This window comes from Mastigoproctus giganteus, chromosome 11 (genome assembly GCF_048544385.1).
Source record: "Mastigoproctus giganteus isolate SK-2022 chromosome 11, ASM4854438v1, whole genome shotgun sequence".
Taxonomy (NCBI): domain Eukaryota; kingdom Metazoa; phylum Arthropoda; class Arachnida; order Uropygi; family Thelyphonidae; genus Mastigoproctus; species Mastigoproctus giganteus.
Genome location: NC_143585.1, coordinates 96,936,403 through 96,950,955, shown reverse-complemented (window position 1 = coordinate 96,950,955; position 14,553 = coordinate 96,936,403). Strand labels below are relative to the sequence as shown.

Sequence of the window (14,553 nt, the reverse complement as noted above, 5' to 3'; positions counted from 1 at the left end):
AAAAGACTGCTAGACACTGAAAAGGATTTTGGCCGGAAAACATAAAATTACTGTCTCAAAAATTATTGCTGTACTTAAAAGTCGAATTTCTATCAAAATAGTTCAGTAAGAACCTCATAAAGGTGAAATTTATGGCAGAGCCGCAACTGCCAAGCCACTTGTTACTGTTGGTAATACTAGAAAGAGGACGCAGTGGTGTGAGGAGCCCAAAAACTGGACACTTGATGATTGGAAGCATGTGATATTTTCGACAAATCATGATTTTTAGCATAGATGTCTTTGCTGCTGTTCTTTGCATTTTTGGCAAGAGATTTCTCATAATCTGTCTTAGCTTGCCTTACCTCCTTTCTGACTTGATTACAGACTAATTTATATATACCATAGGCTTTAGTATTAGCTGACAATTTTTATGCATTTAATGCATTTTTCTTCTCTGCCTCAAGTGTCATCAGTTCTTCTGATATCCATTTAGGTCTAAGCCTTGAACAGTATTTATTGGTGTGAAAAGCCTAGCAGCTTCTATGATTTTTTTTGATTTTTTTATGAAAATGCCAAACACAAGAGGTATTAGAACATATAGTACTTAGTACCGTGCGTGGGTTAGAGGTTGAGAAGATGAAAGAAGATATTTGTTGACCTTAGACTTGAGCTTCTGTAGATTGTAATTTTCAGGAAATACATATGAAGGAAGGTTGTTCCAGAAAATGGCAGTTGAATGAATAAACGAGGAAGATGAAAAATTAGTTCTATGAGTTTGAAGTTGGACAGTAAATGGACGTTGGCTGGTGGCAGCACGTGTTCGGACTATTTTGAAAGAGAGAGTGGGAATTATCGAAACCAATTCAGAAGAACAATGCCCATGGAATGGAAGTATCTGTAGAAAAGGCATGCAGAGAACATGTATGAGACAAAGAGTGGAGAGAGACTCTGTTAGAGATGAGTCATTAATTAACCTAACTGCCCTCTTCTGAATGGAATCTAGAAGCTTGAGAGAGGTTTTGAGGACACTGTCCCAGATGTGGGAACAATATTCCATGGTAGGGCAGATTTGCGATTTGTACAGAGTGAACAGCTGTTTGGAAGAAAAGCAGGGTAGAGTTTCTCAAACTGAAAAGTGGAATGCAATAGAATAGTGTCCCAAAACCTTAGTCTTCTCCTTAGGTGAAGCGTTACTTATTCGAAGTAGTGCAATATCATGGCAACTCATTGTGAAGTTATTCACAATATGAGATATAACTTAAAACAATGCCGCCTTATAAGCAGTGTTATTACATATTTATGTGTTTAAAAATTTATATTTGGTGATGTTAATATTTATTGTTTTATTAGGAAAGAAGTATTAGCCATCAGTGTTGCTACTTCAGTTCTGGTTAATGTTCTAATACATGCAGTGAAGAAAATTCAAAAGAAACAGTGCAACCCTTCGGTATGATTATTTTAATATTTTTCTGTAACGGTGTCCTTGGGTTTTGTTTTAATATTCGTCTATATTTTTTTGAGTAATTAACCTACAATAGTAATTCACTCATTTAATAATCAGCTGAATTGTCAAGGGATACTCAAAATTTATAATGAAAGTTGAAAGGGTTTAACTAACCATACAAAACTTATTTATATTCCATTAGGTCATCGAAATAACAGTCCTTTGTAGCATGGTATTATACTTGATCAGACAAAATATTTTCTTACTTTTACTTAATTGAAAAAGTATGGTGACCAACTAGTATAGTTGAATTTGTAACACCTTTATAAAACAATTTAAGCAGTACAAAGGCAATTGCGTGAAATCGTACAGATTTTTCCTTTGTTCTTATTCATTAGAGGTTTCTCTCAAATTGTTAATAGAAAAACTGGCAAAACTTTATACCATGAAGTGCTCTGAGGGAACAGAAGAGCTTTTCAGTGTGAAATAGCAAAAGAAGGGAAGAGGTAATTCTGAAAACACTCACATGGCCAATGGTATGTTAATACCAATGTAGCTTACGATGGCTGGAAATTGACAGTTTCAAGGAAAATATAACACGGACTTCCATAGAATTAGTGTACTGTAGGGACAAATGCAAAAGCATCTTATACTGAAATGTACAAGGTTACAGTAAAATTTTATGTTTAATGTTATCATTCTTGTATCCACCCCCCCCCATGATTTTGTAAACCAAAACAGATGAAAAAATTCCTTAAGGAATTATATCCTCTGTGGAAAATTTCCAGAATTAAGGGAAGTCAAGTTATGACTGTATTGAGCAATCAGTCAATCGATTGCAAAGATTGCAAGACTAAACAACACAGCTAATGATAACACAATGTATTAAAAACATTTGACACATGTGGCTTAGCAAGAGCATTACATATATCTTGTTTGCAAGGTAAATTCCAACAGTGTACAAGCGAAAGTGGCTCAGTGCAGCACCTTGATACAGCCAAGTGACAGAGGGGCTTACATGAAAATGATAATGTTATTTAAAATAGAATAAAATGTTGATTAACAGAGAACAATTGTGTTATATGTTGTAAAACTTAGTACATAGTATTATTATTATCAAATAATAACAATATTATAAAATAATAGCAATTTACACACAAGTTTACAATAAGCATGGAAAACCACAAATAAGCCATTGGACTTGATCAGAAAAATTCAGCTGAGATGGGAGATATTATGTATGAGTAGCACAACTCTCTGAATTAAGCAACTTTTTTTTTTTTTTTCATCAGTGAAACAATAATTAGAATTGGTGCTTCATTAAGTATGGAATTATGTAATGCAGTAGCATTAGTAGAGGCATATGATGCAAGAAAGCAAGCTTATATAGCATCAGCCAAAAAGAAAGAAAAAACCCTTTCCATTTCACCCATCTATTCACTCCAAATTCTTGTCTACTTGTCTAGTTCTGCCTTGAACTTATTTAAGTTGTCGACCTCTACTATGACAGATGAGTTTGTTCCAACTATCAAACACCCGCTGTCTAAAAGCAGATTTCAGCATATCTATTCAACAATTGTCTTTTTTTTCAATTTGAATTTATGTCTCTTCAAGTGAGTAATCTGAGCAAAAGGAAGAATCCCATCAGCATTGAGCTTGCTCAAACCATTCAAGGCCTTATACACCTCAGTTATATCACCTTGCCGATGCGTAGTCTCCAGACACTGCAATTTACAAAACTTAAGCCTTTCTTGGTAACAGCAACCCTTTGTTTCATTCACCAATCCTGTTGCACTTCTTTGTGCTTGTTCCAGCAGCTCTACATCCTTCCTAAAATGAGGCCTCCAGACCTGTATGCAGTACTCAAGGTGTGGCTTGACCATTGCCTTATACAAGAGGGCAATCACCTCCTTATCCCTGCTAGCAAAATTCATGTATATCATTAACAGGCTGCAAGAGCTACTCTTGCAGCCTGTGTGCACTGCTTCATATCTGGCTGCACAATTACCCCCAGCTCCTTTTCATTCTCCACTACCCTGAGTGTAGTACCACACAGTTGATATGTTACTCTGGCATTATTGCTATCCATATGCAGTACATTAGATTTGTCAGTATTAAACTTCAGTTGCCACCTCTCAGCCCATCTGCTCAACTTTTCTTTATTCTGTTGCAATAGTTTACTGTCATTAACAACCTTGCCTAGGGTTGCTAAGAACAAAAACAGGTTCATATATATATCTGCTTGTATACCAATGCACTTGCTTGTACATTAAGCCTGATATACCTTCATCGATATCATTGTTGTTTTCTATATTTATCAATGATATTGATGAAGGTATATCAGGCTTAGTGTCCAAGTTTGCAGATGATATGAAGGTTGGCAGGGTTGTTAATGACAGTATGCTGCTGCAGTAGGGTCTAGAAAAGTTGGGCAGATGGACTAAGAGGTGACACTGAAGGTTTAACATTGATAAATGCAAAATACTGCATATGGGTTTACTAACTCCAGTGTAATGTACCAATTGTGCAGTACTACACTCAGGGTAGTGGAGAATGAAAAAGACCTGGGGATAATTGCGCAATCAGATATGAATTATCTGAGCAGTGTGACAGGCTGTCAGAGAAGCTCATGAGGTCTTGTCAGTGATATACCAGAATTTTGCTAGCAGGCTTAAGGAGGTGATTATCCCTTTGTATAAGGAAATGGTCAGGCCACACCTTTAGTACTGCATACAAGAATGTAGGCATCATTTTAGGAAGGATGTAGAGCTGCTGGAATGACTACAGAAAAAGGCAATGAGATTGGTGAGGGGAACAAAGGTTTGCTCTTATGAAGAAAGGCTTAAGTTCTGCAGATTGCAGTGTCTGGAGACTAGGCACCTATGAGGTGATCTGATCAAGGTCTATATGGTTTGGGCAAGCTCAGTGCTGGTGAGATTCTTCCTCTTGCTCAGATTGTGCACACCTGAGGGGGCATAAATTCAAATTGAGGAAAGCCAGTTGACGAATAGATGTGTGGAAATTTGCTTTTAGCCAGTGGGGGATCGATAGCGTAAATAGATTCAGGGAAGAACTGGAAGAACTTTTGGAGGGAATTGATAAGTGAAATGGAAAGTTTTTTTTTTTTTTTTTTTTGGCTCATGTGATTCAAGCTTTTGTATCATATCTCTACTAATACTAATGCTGAGAGAATAGTAAACACATTAGAAATATTTGAAAAATCAGTGAAATCAAATGCAGAAACATGGTGCCATTGAGATACAGAGGAGGCAAAATTTGAACATGAGTATATATAAATTAATATACAGGATGATTCACTACCAGTGCGACAAACTTGCAGGAGGTGTAGGGGGCACAAAAACGAATCGGAATCAAATAGCATTGCAGGGTCCGAAATGCCTTTGTCATGTGGTAGAGGACGTTGAACGGGAGGTCGCGTGAACAGTGATCCCGCTGGAAGTCAGCATTTGCGAACCGGTTTCCAAGGCAGTAAGTTGGATGAATATTCAAATGTTGAACTGGCCGATGTGCACCTCGCGTATGGAGCTGCGGACTGTAATGGGGGCGCCGTTCTGCAATTGTACCAGGAATGTTTCCCGCACAGGCATGCTCCTCATCATACGATTTTCGCATGTGTGCACAGAAGGTTACGTGAGACTGGTTGTTTCACGAGAGGTACCATGAATCAACAGTGAACGACGAGGACGCCAGACAATGAGGAGAATGTCCTACATCTTGGAGAAGGTAATCTGAGTACGAGTACTCGAGCGATAGGCCAACCATTGGGTATTTCCCAATCCACTGTATGGAGGATACTGTCAACAAACCAAATGAGTTCATACCATCTGCAACGCGTCCAATCATTGGAGCCTGCGGATTATCCACTCCGCAGGACTTTTGCTACTTGGTTTCTTCAACACAAACGGTTTGCAAATGCTGACTTCCAGCAGGATATGCTGTTCACGCGACCTCCCGTTCAACGTCCTCTACCACATGACAAAGGCATTTCGAACCCTGCAAAGCTATGATTCCGATTTGTCTTTGTGCCCCCTACACCTCCTGCAAGTTTGTCACACTGGTAGTGAATCACTCTCTATATATATGAGAAATTATGTAGAAAATATGGAATTTGACGAATACAAATAGAAAAAGAGTATCAGAACAGATTAATGCCATCAAAATAATGATTGAACATCAGTCTATAAAACATATATTGCATTATTTATTAAACTGAATACCAAAGATAACTGATGAAATTTAATAAGAATTTGGAATATAAGTATTAGGGTGAAAAAATATATACCTATGAGGCCATAGGGCCAAGTATTTTGGTAACCTAAGTTGGAAACAATGAAATCCAACTTAGGTTACCAAAAGACTAGGCACCTGCAAGGTGATCTGATTGAGGTATATAAAGCCCTTGAATGGTCTGACCATGCTCAATGCTGATGGGATTCTTCCTCTTGCTCAGAATAATCACCTGAGAGGGCTAAATTCAAATTAAGGAAAGACAGATGTATGATCGATGTGCGGAAGTTTGCCTTTAGCCAGCGGGCAGTTGGTTGGTAGAAGACTTCCATCCTTTGTTGTGGAAGTTGATAGCTTAAATAAATTTAAGGCTGAGCTGGACAGGTATTTGGAATGAACGTAGGGGTGAAATGGGAGCGTTTTTTTTTTTTTTTTTGCTGATGCTTTATTGCATCATATGCCTCTATTAATGCTAATGTTAATACTTGGTCCTACGGCCTCATAGGAATGTATGTTTTCTCCCCTAATATTTATATTCCAAATTCTTATTAAATTTCATCAGTTGTATATTTACCTTTGGTATTCAGTTTAATAAATAATGTAATATAAGTTAATATATATTAACATGGTTATGTATATATAATGTATAACTATATATATATATATAATAAAAGAATAATAGTATTAAGAAGCTAAGTAATCATAGAGGATGGAGTTTTTTCGCACCATTTTCTAACGCTAGGAACCGCTAGTGTACCTATACATAAATATACCGGAACGCCGCCATCTTGGTCATTTTCAGTCTTACAAGGTAACGGTAAGTTTCTTTCTTCTTGCCTATTCGTACATTCCGATATCATTACTTCAGTTTTTCAATTCTTTTTACTTGCTTCTGTAAGGTCATCCATGATCTGTATGCCCTACATAATATAATTACATTTATTGGCACAATTTATTAGACCTTATTCTTTCTGCAAAATTTAAAATTTTGTTTTAACATGTGTCTACAGCACACGTGCACCATAGCATGCAGAACGTGTTGGAAACAGAAGCAAGAACATTGCCGTTTTTCTCATAATTTTGCTGGATGGCTTCTGATGAAGACACTGAAATTGTGAGAAAAACACTGCAATGTAGTCTAATTTGGTCGCCTTTTCATTTCTTATTTTAATTTCTTGCCATCTGTCTGTCTTTCTCTTTTTCATATCTTACCTGGTCACCTCATCCTACCATATATCGCTACATTCCTAATCCATTTCGTCGAATTCACTTCTGGTGTATACTGTAGATTCAACAGGATTAAACAAAAATCTTCTTCACACTTCCTACATATTATTTATATATATATATATATATGTAGTAAAAGAATAATTGTATTAAGAAGATAAGTAATCATGGAGGGTGGAATGTAACAGTATGAAAAAGAAGATAACATTGATTATGAATCAGGGACACTGCATTAGCAAAACGTACCCTACAACCATAATGTGTATATATATAAAAAATTTTATTGTATGTAGAAAGTGTGAAGAAGAAGATTTGTTTTAAACCTATTGAACCTACGGTATACAGAAGTGAACTCGACTAAATGGATAAAGAATGTGGCGATATATGATATGAAAAAGAAAGACAGGAAATTAAAAATAAAAGTAAGAAGTGAAAAGGCGACCAAAATAAGACTACATTGCAGTGTTTTTCACAATTTCAGTGTCTTCATCAGAGGTCATCCACAGAAATAACGAGAAAGACGGCAATGTTCTTGCTTCTGTTTCCAACATGTTCTGTATGCTGTAGCCATGTGTTGAGAACAAAATTTTAAGATTTAAACATTTTTTTTTTTTTTTTTTTTGTAATTTTTTAAAAGTTTGTGGTAAGAATAAGGTCTAATAAATTGTGCCAATAGATGTAATTATATTAGGTAGGGCATACAGATCATGGATGATCTTACAGAAGCAAGTAAAAAGAATTGAAAAAACTAAAGTAATGAATAGGAAGGAAGAAAGGGACTTACTGTTACCTTGTAAAACTGACCAAATGACCAAGATGGCAGCGTGCTGGTATGTTTATGTGTAGGTACGCTAGCAGCTCCTAGTGTTAGAAAATGGTGTGGAAAAAAAAATTATGGTATGGTGTCTGTATAAATTGAAATGAAATGTGTGGTGAAGAAAAACATTGTTAAATACGGTTTACGGAAAAGTGGCCCCTTGCATTTCGCCACCGGCACATTTTGCCCCACACCCACCCGCCTCCCCATTTCGCCCCCAGCACACTTCGCCCCCAGTAGATAATGAGTAGGCTACAGAAATGTAAATACTGTACAGTCAACTCTCGATAACTCGAATTTTTATTGAAGTCCCAGCCTCTTTAGTGGAGATTCCATGTTAAACTCTCTCGATTACTCGAACTGAACTTCCGATAACTCTAACTTTTCCGAACAAATTTTCAAAATTACATTCGTGTACAAATTGTCACGTAGCTTTTAAACTAATTTCTCCCCTTTTGTATGTCTTCAGGGTTCTCTTTCCATTGTGAAAGGATTAACTGGAACTGTTAATCCTTTCACAATGGAAAGAATACATACTCGACCACGAGGGCAATAGTCACGTGGTTAGTGATGGACATGGGGGAGGGAACAGTGACTAATCTTATAGGAGTCTTTTCAGTAACAAGTGAATCTTGTTCTGATTTGTCTAAATTCAAACAATAAAAGTTCCTGCATCTGGCTCTCCTCACATTTCGTGGCGCAGTCGACAGCGCGTGTTTGCTGTTTTCGCCGCCTCCACAGAGAAGTAAGATACAGAGTGGACTCTTGCTCAATTCAAAAACGTTCCACCTGCAAAGGGCGTGTTTGGACAGAGGGTTTGGAAGGCCCAGTTGTGAAAGTCGTAACTAAACATAACCATGCAGCTCAAGCTGCAAGGTCGGAAGCATTGCAATTGATTGGTCAAATACGGCAACATGCAACAACCACGAACGAACGTCCACAGCAAATTGTTGCATCAGTTATTGCAGAGGCTCATACCAATGTCACGGTATTACTTCCTAAAAAGATTCACTTAAACGAACCATTCGTCATGTTCAATGCAACAATGGTACTCCTGCTTTACCGAGCAATCTCCTGGACCTAGTAATTCCACAAAATTATCAAGAAATTATTATCGATGGCAATGTACGACAGTTTTTAATTATATTATAAATCAACAGGGCGTACCTTTATTTTAGATATAGGAAGCTTCTTTTCCAACTCTCCTAGTCCAACTTGCTAATAATTCTTGAGGATGGCGATATCAATGATTAATTGTGAGTTGTTCTATTCCTGTGAACATGACGCCCGAAAAGTTCTAGTCCGACTTAAGGAATGTAGAGAATAATCCCCCCCCATATCCAATTTTATTAGACCCCTAAATGTAACTGTAAAGTCCAGCTACGGGACCAAAAGAAATAATCGGTCCATATTTATTAAACAGTTTAGACCTTCAAAAATCTAATTTTATGCCAATCAACGTAATGGTTTCCTTGCTGCCAGAGGTATGGTGTTTGAAGACAGAAGTCTCGAGTGCTCATTGTTGAGACCGCACGGTTTGAACACTACAGTTCTGACAGTGGGGAAGATGTCCCACCCGTTTTGCAAAATTGATATCGCCATCCTCGAGAATTATTAGCGAGTTGGACTAGGAAAGTTGGAAAAGAAGCTTCCTATATCTAAAATAAAGGTAATCCCTGTTGATTTATAATATAATAGAATATAGGAATTATCGAGCACTTAATAGCTCTCAATTATCAAATCTGTTAAACAGTTTTTAATGTATGATTCTCAGGACAAACTGCTCCCAGGTCGCATGCTTATTTTTTCCACTAGTAACAATCTTCAGTTATTGGCGCGTAGCCAGGAGTGGTTTTCTGATGGAACAAAAAGTATGCTGCAATTTCTGCTAGAATCAAAAGAATAGTCCAAGATTTTCAAAATCGTAATGAGATTGATTACCTTAGAGGCATTGCATACGACTTTGAGTTTTAAACAATAATAATGTGCATTTATTCTATGATTGATTACCTTTGATTTGATTACCTTTACCTTTGATTGATTCATTCTATTAAAACAAAATAAATTAGAATTAATAAAAAATTAGGTGTATTATTTACATTTCTATAGCCTATTCATTATCTACTGGGGGCGAAATGTGTCAGGGGTGAAATGTGGGAGACGAAATGTGCCAGGGGCGAAAGGCGAGGGGCGAAATGCGGGGGACAACTTTTCCAGATCCCGTTAAATACATGGTGCCCAAACTGGCCAGGATAGTTGAGAGATATAATCAGTGGCGGATTACCCATTAAGGCAGTGAGGCACGTGCCTAGGGTCCCCAGGCTTTGGGAGGCCCCCAAGCCAAGACATTTTCCTATAGTGTTCTAAAATAGATTAATGTTTTCGGTAAACATCGTAAAAATCTTGATTAATTTAAGCAAAAATTTCAAAAGTACAAAATTTCATTTATGTGCCACCTAACTTTTATTTATTTTTTATTCTTTTTTTTTTTTTTTTATTATTATTATTTTTTGGGGGTCCCCCAAATATAATTTGCCTAGGGGCCCCAACTATCCTTAATCCGCCACTGGATATAATAGCACATAAAGTAGCTATATATATATATATATAAAACCATGTTCATACTAGTGCTACACAATAAGTTAAATGGTTTATTTACAAGTCTGCTCTTGGGACAAGCAAATATATGGGCTGTGTTAGGGTTGTTGCTATGAGCAAAAACAGGTTCATATATACCTGCTTGTACACCAGTGCTGGGAGAATAGTAAATGAATTTGAAGAATCGGTGAAGTCATCAAATGCAGAAACATGATGCCATTGAGACACAGAAAATGCAGAATTTGAACATGGTGAGTACAGTGTGTACATATTAGGACATACAAGATAGGAGGAGGGAATTATGCTCTTAGTTATGCAGCACACAGAAGCTTACATAGGTCATCCAGTTGATTTGAGTGGCTGGGGCAACACTGAGTCAGTTTTTAAGGAATAATGAGGATTTTAACTTAGCAGATATTGACTGGAACTTGTGGTTAGGTGGCTTAAACAATAGCATAGCTTTTCTGGATATATTGGATAATGACTTGCTACACCATCATGTTAGAGATATAACAAAGAAAGCAGTATGCTTAATTTGATTAACAGTAATGACCCTTCATACCTATAGAATCTCCAAATAAAGAAATCACTTGGTGGTAATGATCATGATATATGTTGATATGGGATTTACTGTCAAGGTAAAGGGAAGGGATATTGATTTCATAAAGGTAACAGCAATGGCCTTAGTTTCTAAATTCTTTTTATTGGGACCAGCAGCAAATTACTATGTGAAGCATTTGGGGAAATAATCATAGAAGCTGCTAAGCTTTTTATACTAATTAAGAGATATTGTTCCATGTTTAGACCTAAATAGATGTCAGATGAACTGACAAGACTTGTTGCAAAGAGGAAAAATGCATGGATTAATTATAAAATCATCCCATGCATTTTTTATAAAAACATTATAAAGATTTTAGGATTTTATAAGGGAGACAAATTATGGGATGATTATATTATCGAAGGACAGAGAAACCTACACTAATTACAAACTAATCTGCAATCAAGTCACTAAGGGGATTAGGCAAGCTAAGACAGATTATGATGTCATTGGCTAAGAATGCAAAGAAAAGGAGTAAAGATTTTTTGCCTATGTTAACACTAGAAGGAAAAGGATGAACCACATTGGCTTACTAGATATGAATTGTGTAACGATTGATGATTCTGTTTAGATTGCTGACAGACTGAATAAATGTTGCATTTGCAGTGCTATTCCTAATCCCTAAGAAGTTCAGTTCTTCAAGAATGAAGTTTTTAGGATGGGAACAGCAGAAGTATAACACATTATAACTGGAACTAAATGATTTATTGATAATGCAAAATATTTTAAAAGGTAATCCACCAAGTTCCATGCAGTTTTAATAATTTAGTTTTTTTTAAAAAAATTAGGTCCTGAAGTTGTGTGAATTAGGAAAGATGGATAAAATTAGGTCACCATATAGTCATTCAATATTTTGGAAAAAGGGGACTGACATTCCCTTATAGTCCCCTCTCTTGAAATTGAAGCTCTTGCTTTTACCTATGAAGGCCTTTACACCAATTTTGCATCAATGGAGACTTTCCACTCCATATTTAAAAAGGCTTTATTCAGTTCTTATGAAGGTGGAAATTTTTATTAGGTGTGTTCACACCGTGGCAGGTAAAGACATCTTCATCTTGAGGGCTGCAAGGGTTTATTTACTACAAACTATTTATTTTCATCCAGAAAACCAAAAAATTATATTACTGCCCTTTTCATATCTGATGACTTTGTTGACCTTTTTTGTCAGGTATGAAAAAAAATCAGCAATGTCGACATTAGTTATAGGCTACATATATCAAATATGATAAGAAAATTAACAGAGATAGCAGCACTCACATTCACCCAATCTTTGAAGTGTTGCTCCAACACAACATCTGACAGAAATATAAGGAAAAAGGCAAATAAATTAGTAGAATGCTTGAATGTGATAACAAGGCCTTTACATCATAAGACAGGTGCACATGGTCAATGCACAACTTTGCAGCAATAATGTGGTAACATTGTTATTTAAACACCTGCCAGACATGAATTTATTGGCTGAAGAAAACATTATTCATTGTTGAAAGCATCCGTACTTTAACATTTTAATTCTAAATATCTTTGTTTTATTTATATGGTTTTAATTATACAGTATCTACAATTTATTTTATAGTGTTTTGTATTTATATTGGTACCAGAGAATAAATATTTCTATACTGTGTGGTCAGTGCCCAACTACATTATCATGTATAAAAGCAAAAATTTATTCAGATATACAGCTGTTCCATATAAATAAGCTACCCTTCATATTTTAAGATTTATTTTTATAAATAATAAATTTATTTTTTATTTATTGTACCTTGGAACCGTATGTTTTCACTGTCCACATTATAAAATGGACAGGTTCACAACTCATTATTAAAATATGAATATTATGGAGTTAGCAGTGTTTTGTTTAAATGCAAAATGCCCTATAAATTTCATTATTTAATTGAACATCATTTTTTAAACTATTATATCTTAACTGCTTTATTTTTTTATCAAACAGGTAATTCAGGTTGTTGAGACCATGTTTGTCACTGAGAATGTTGAAAAGATCATAGAGAATGAAAAAAATGAAAACCTTGATGAAAGGCCCACTCAATATGTTTCTAGGTTTGTTTTTGTTTTATTAGCTGAAGAAGAAAATTCTAAATGAAATTTAGAATTGTGTCATAAATGTTATAAATGGAATAATATCATCAAACAAGTGAGATAATTGCATTTATAACTTTTTTATTTTTTTATAGGATATGTTTTAAATATTAATACAAATTAAAACAAATAGAATTTATGCCCATTTGCTATAACATATACATTTTTTCAAACTGTCTAAAATTAGATTTTTTACAGTGGAATTTCTCATTTTATTAGGGCTTTGTTTAATTAAAAGCTTTATAAACACCACTCGTAATTCACCATTGGAGCTCAAATGTAGCTCAAATAAAAATAAATGTTTTTGTTATAATTCATGAATACGATCATTACCATATTTATCAGTCATGGGGTAGAACCACAGTTCACTCAAAGAGCATGTGTTACTGTACTCTCACTCCTCGCCACTCAACTGTCAGGCCTAAACTGAGGTGTTTGACCACCCACTAACAATCAATAAACATTAACTTGCTATTAGTTATATGTTTTCATAATAGGAGTGGTTGCATAGGTCTTGAACGTTGCCCACACATTTGCAATTGCGTATCAGTTTTCGTGTTGAATTTTCTTTTTCTTTTCACTGTATGGTCACCTTAAATCTAAATTATACTCTTCATAGTCCCAATAGTTAATATTCTAAAAACATTCATAATATGAATAGTCATCATCATGTTTGCAATGTGTATCACTTTATAATGCAGCCATGTATGAATATTTTGCATTAATTTTCTTTCTCAATCAACAGTACTATAGCTATTATAAAAGTAAAATATCATATAAATATGAGGGTGAAGGGTTGATGTAAGAAAAAAATTCAAGTGTATTTTAATTTACTTTTTTTTTTTTTTTTTTTTTTGTAAGAATATTTTTGGAAATCAATAAAATTCAGGCATTAATCAAAGTTTTCTTTTCTTTTTTTTTTTTAAGTAGCTGAAAAGGAAGACAATGGATATGTTAAGTTAATATAATTTTCTTAATGTCAGTAGTTTTTGTTTTAAATTGTGGAAATTCAGTGAGTACAATGATTCAGTGAATTCCTTAGGAGAACTTGATGTATGGTAGAGCAAGACAGAAATTGCAAACTTTTAACGTGTGTGCCACAAATAGTGAATTTAGTGATTATGATATCATTCTTGATATTTTATATTTTGGATGGAGCTTACTGTCCACCTTCAATTTTTAATGCACATTCTATTATTTTTTTTTTAAAAGAGATCCTATTAAAAAAGTGCCACAGACAGGTTAAAGATTGGAATTAAAAGAACCTTGTTCGCACTTTACTTTCACTTTTGTAAGTTACGTTTTTTAAGAAATACACAGGGTGGTTGGGGGTGTGTTCCAGAAACTAAAAGTAGAGATCATTATTGGATGCCAGCTGGTTAATGCACATTTTCTGACGTTTGGTTTGCAACCTGTGCCATAGATTTTATTGAAAGAAATTAGTAGGCTAGTACTAGTACTGTGGATGGGTAAGCTTCCCTGGAGATTATTTAGGGGTCAGAATTGGAGTCCAAGTCCCCTACATGGAAAAGCGCTCTGGCCCAGTGA

General features: G+C 35.3%; 1 protein-coding gene across 1 annotated transcript in view; it reads left to right on the top strand.

The window, feature by feature from the left end:
- LOC150078283 (eukaryotic translation initiation factor 2-alpha kinase 3-like) overlaps nt 1-14,553 on the top strand; it is a 280,030-nt gene that overhangs the window by 149,501 nt on the left and 115,976 nt on the right. Inside the window, exons 10-11 of the mRNA XM_090385567.1 lie at nt 1,330-1,426; nt 12,860-12,966. Of these exons, the coding sequence (XP_090241693.1) occupies nt 1,330-1,426; nt 12,860-12,966 (204 nt within the window). The remainder of the gene's footprint in view (nt 1-1,329; nt 1,427-12,859; nt 12,967-14,553) is intronic.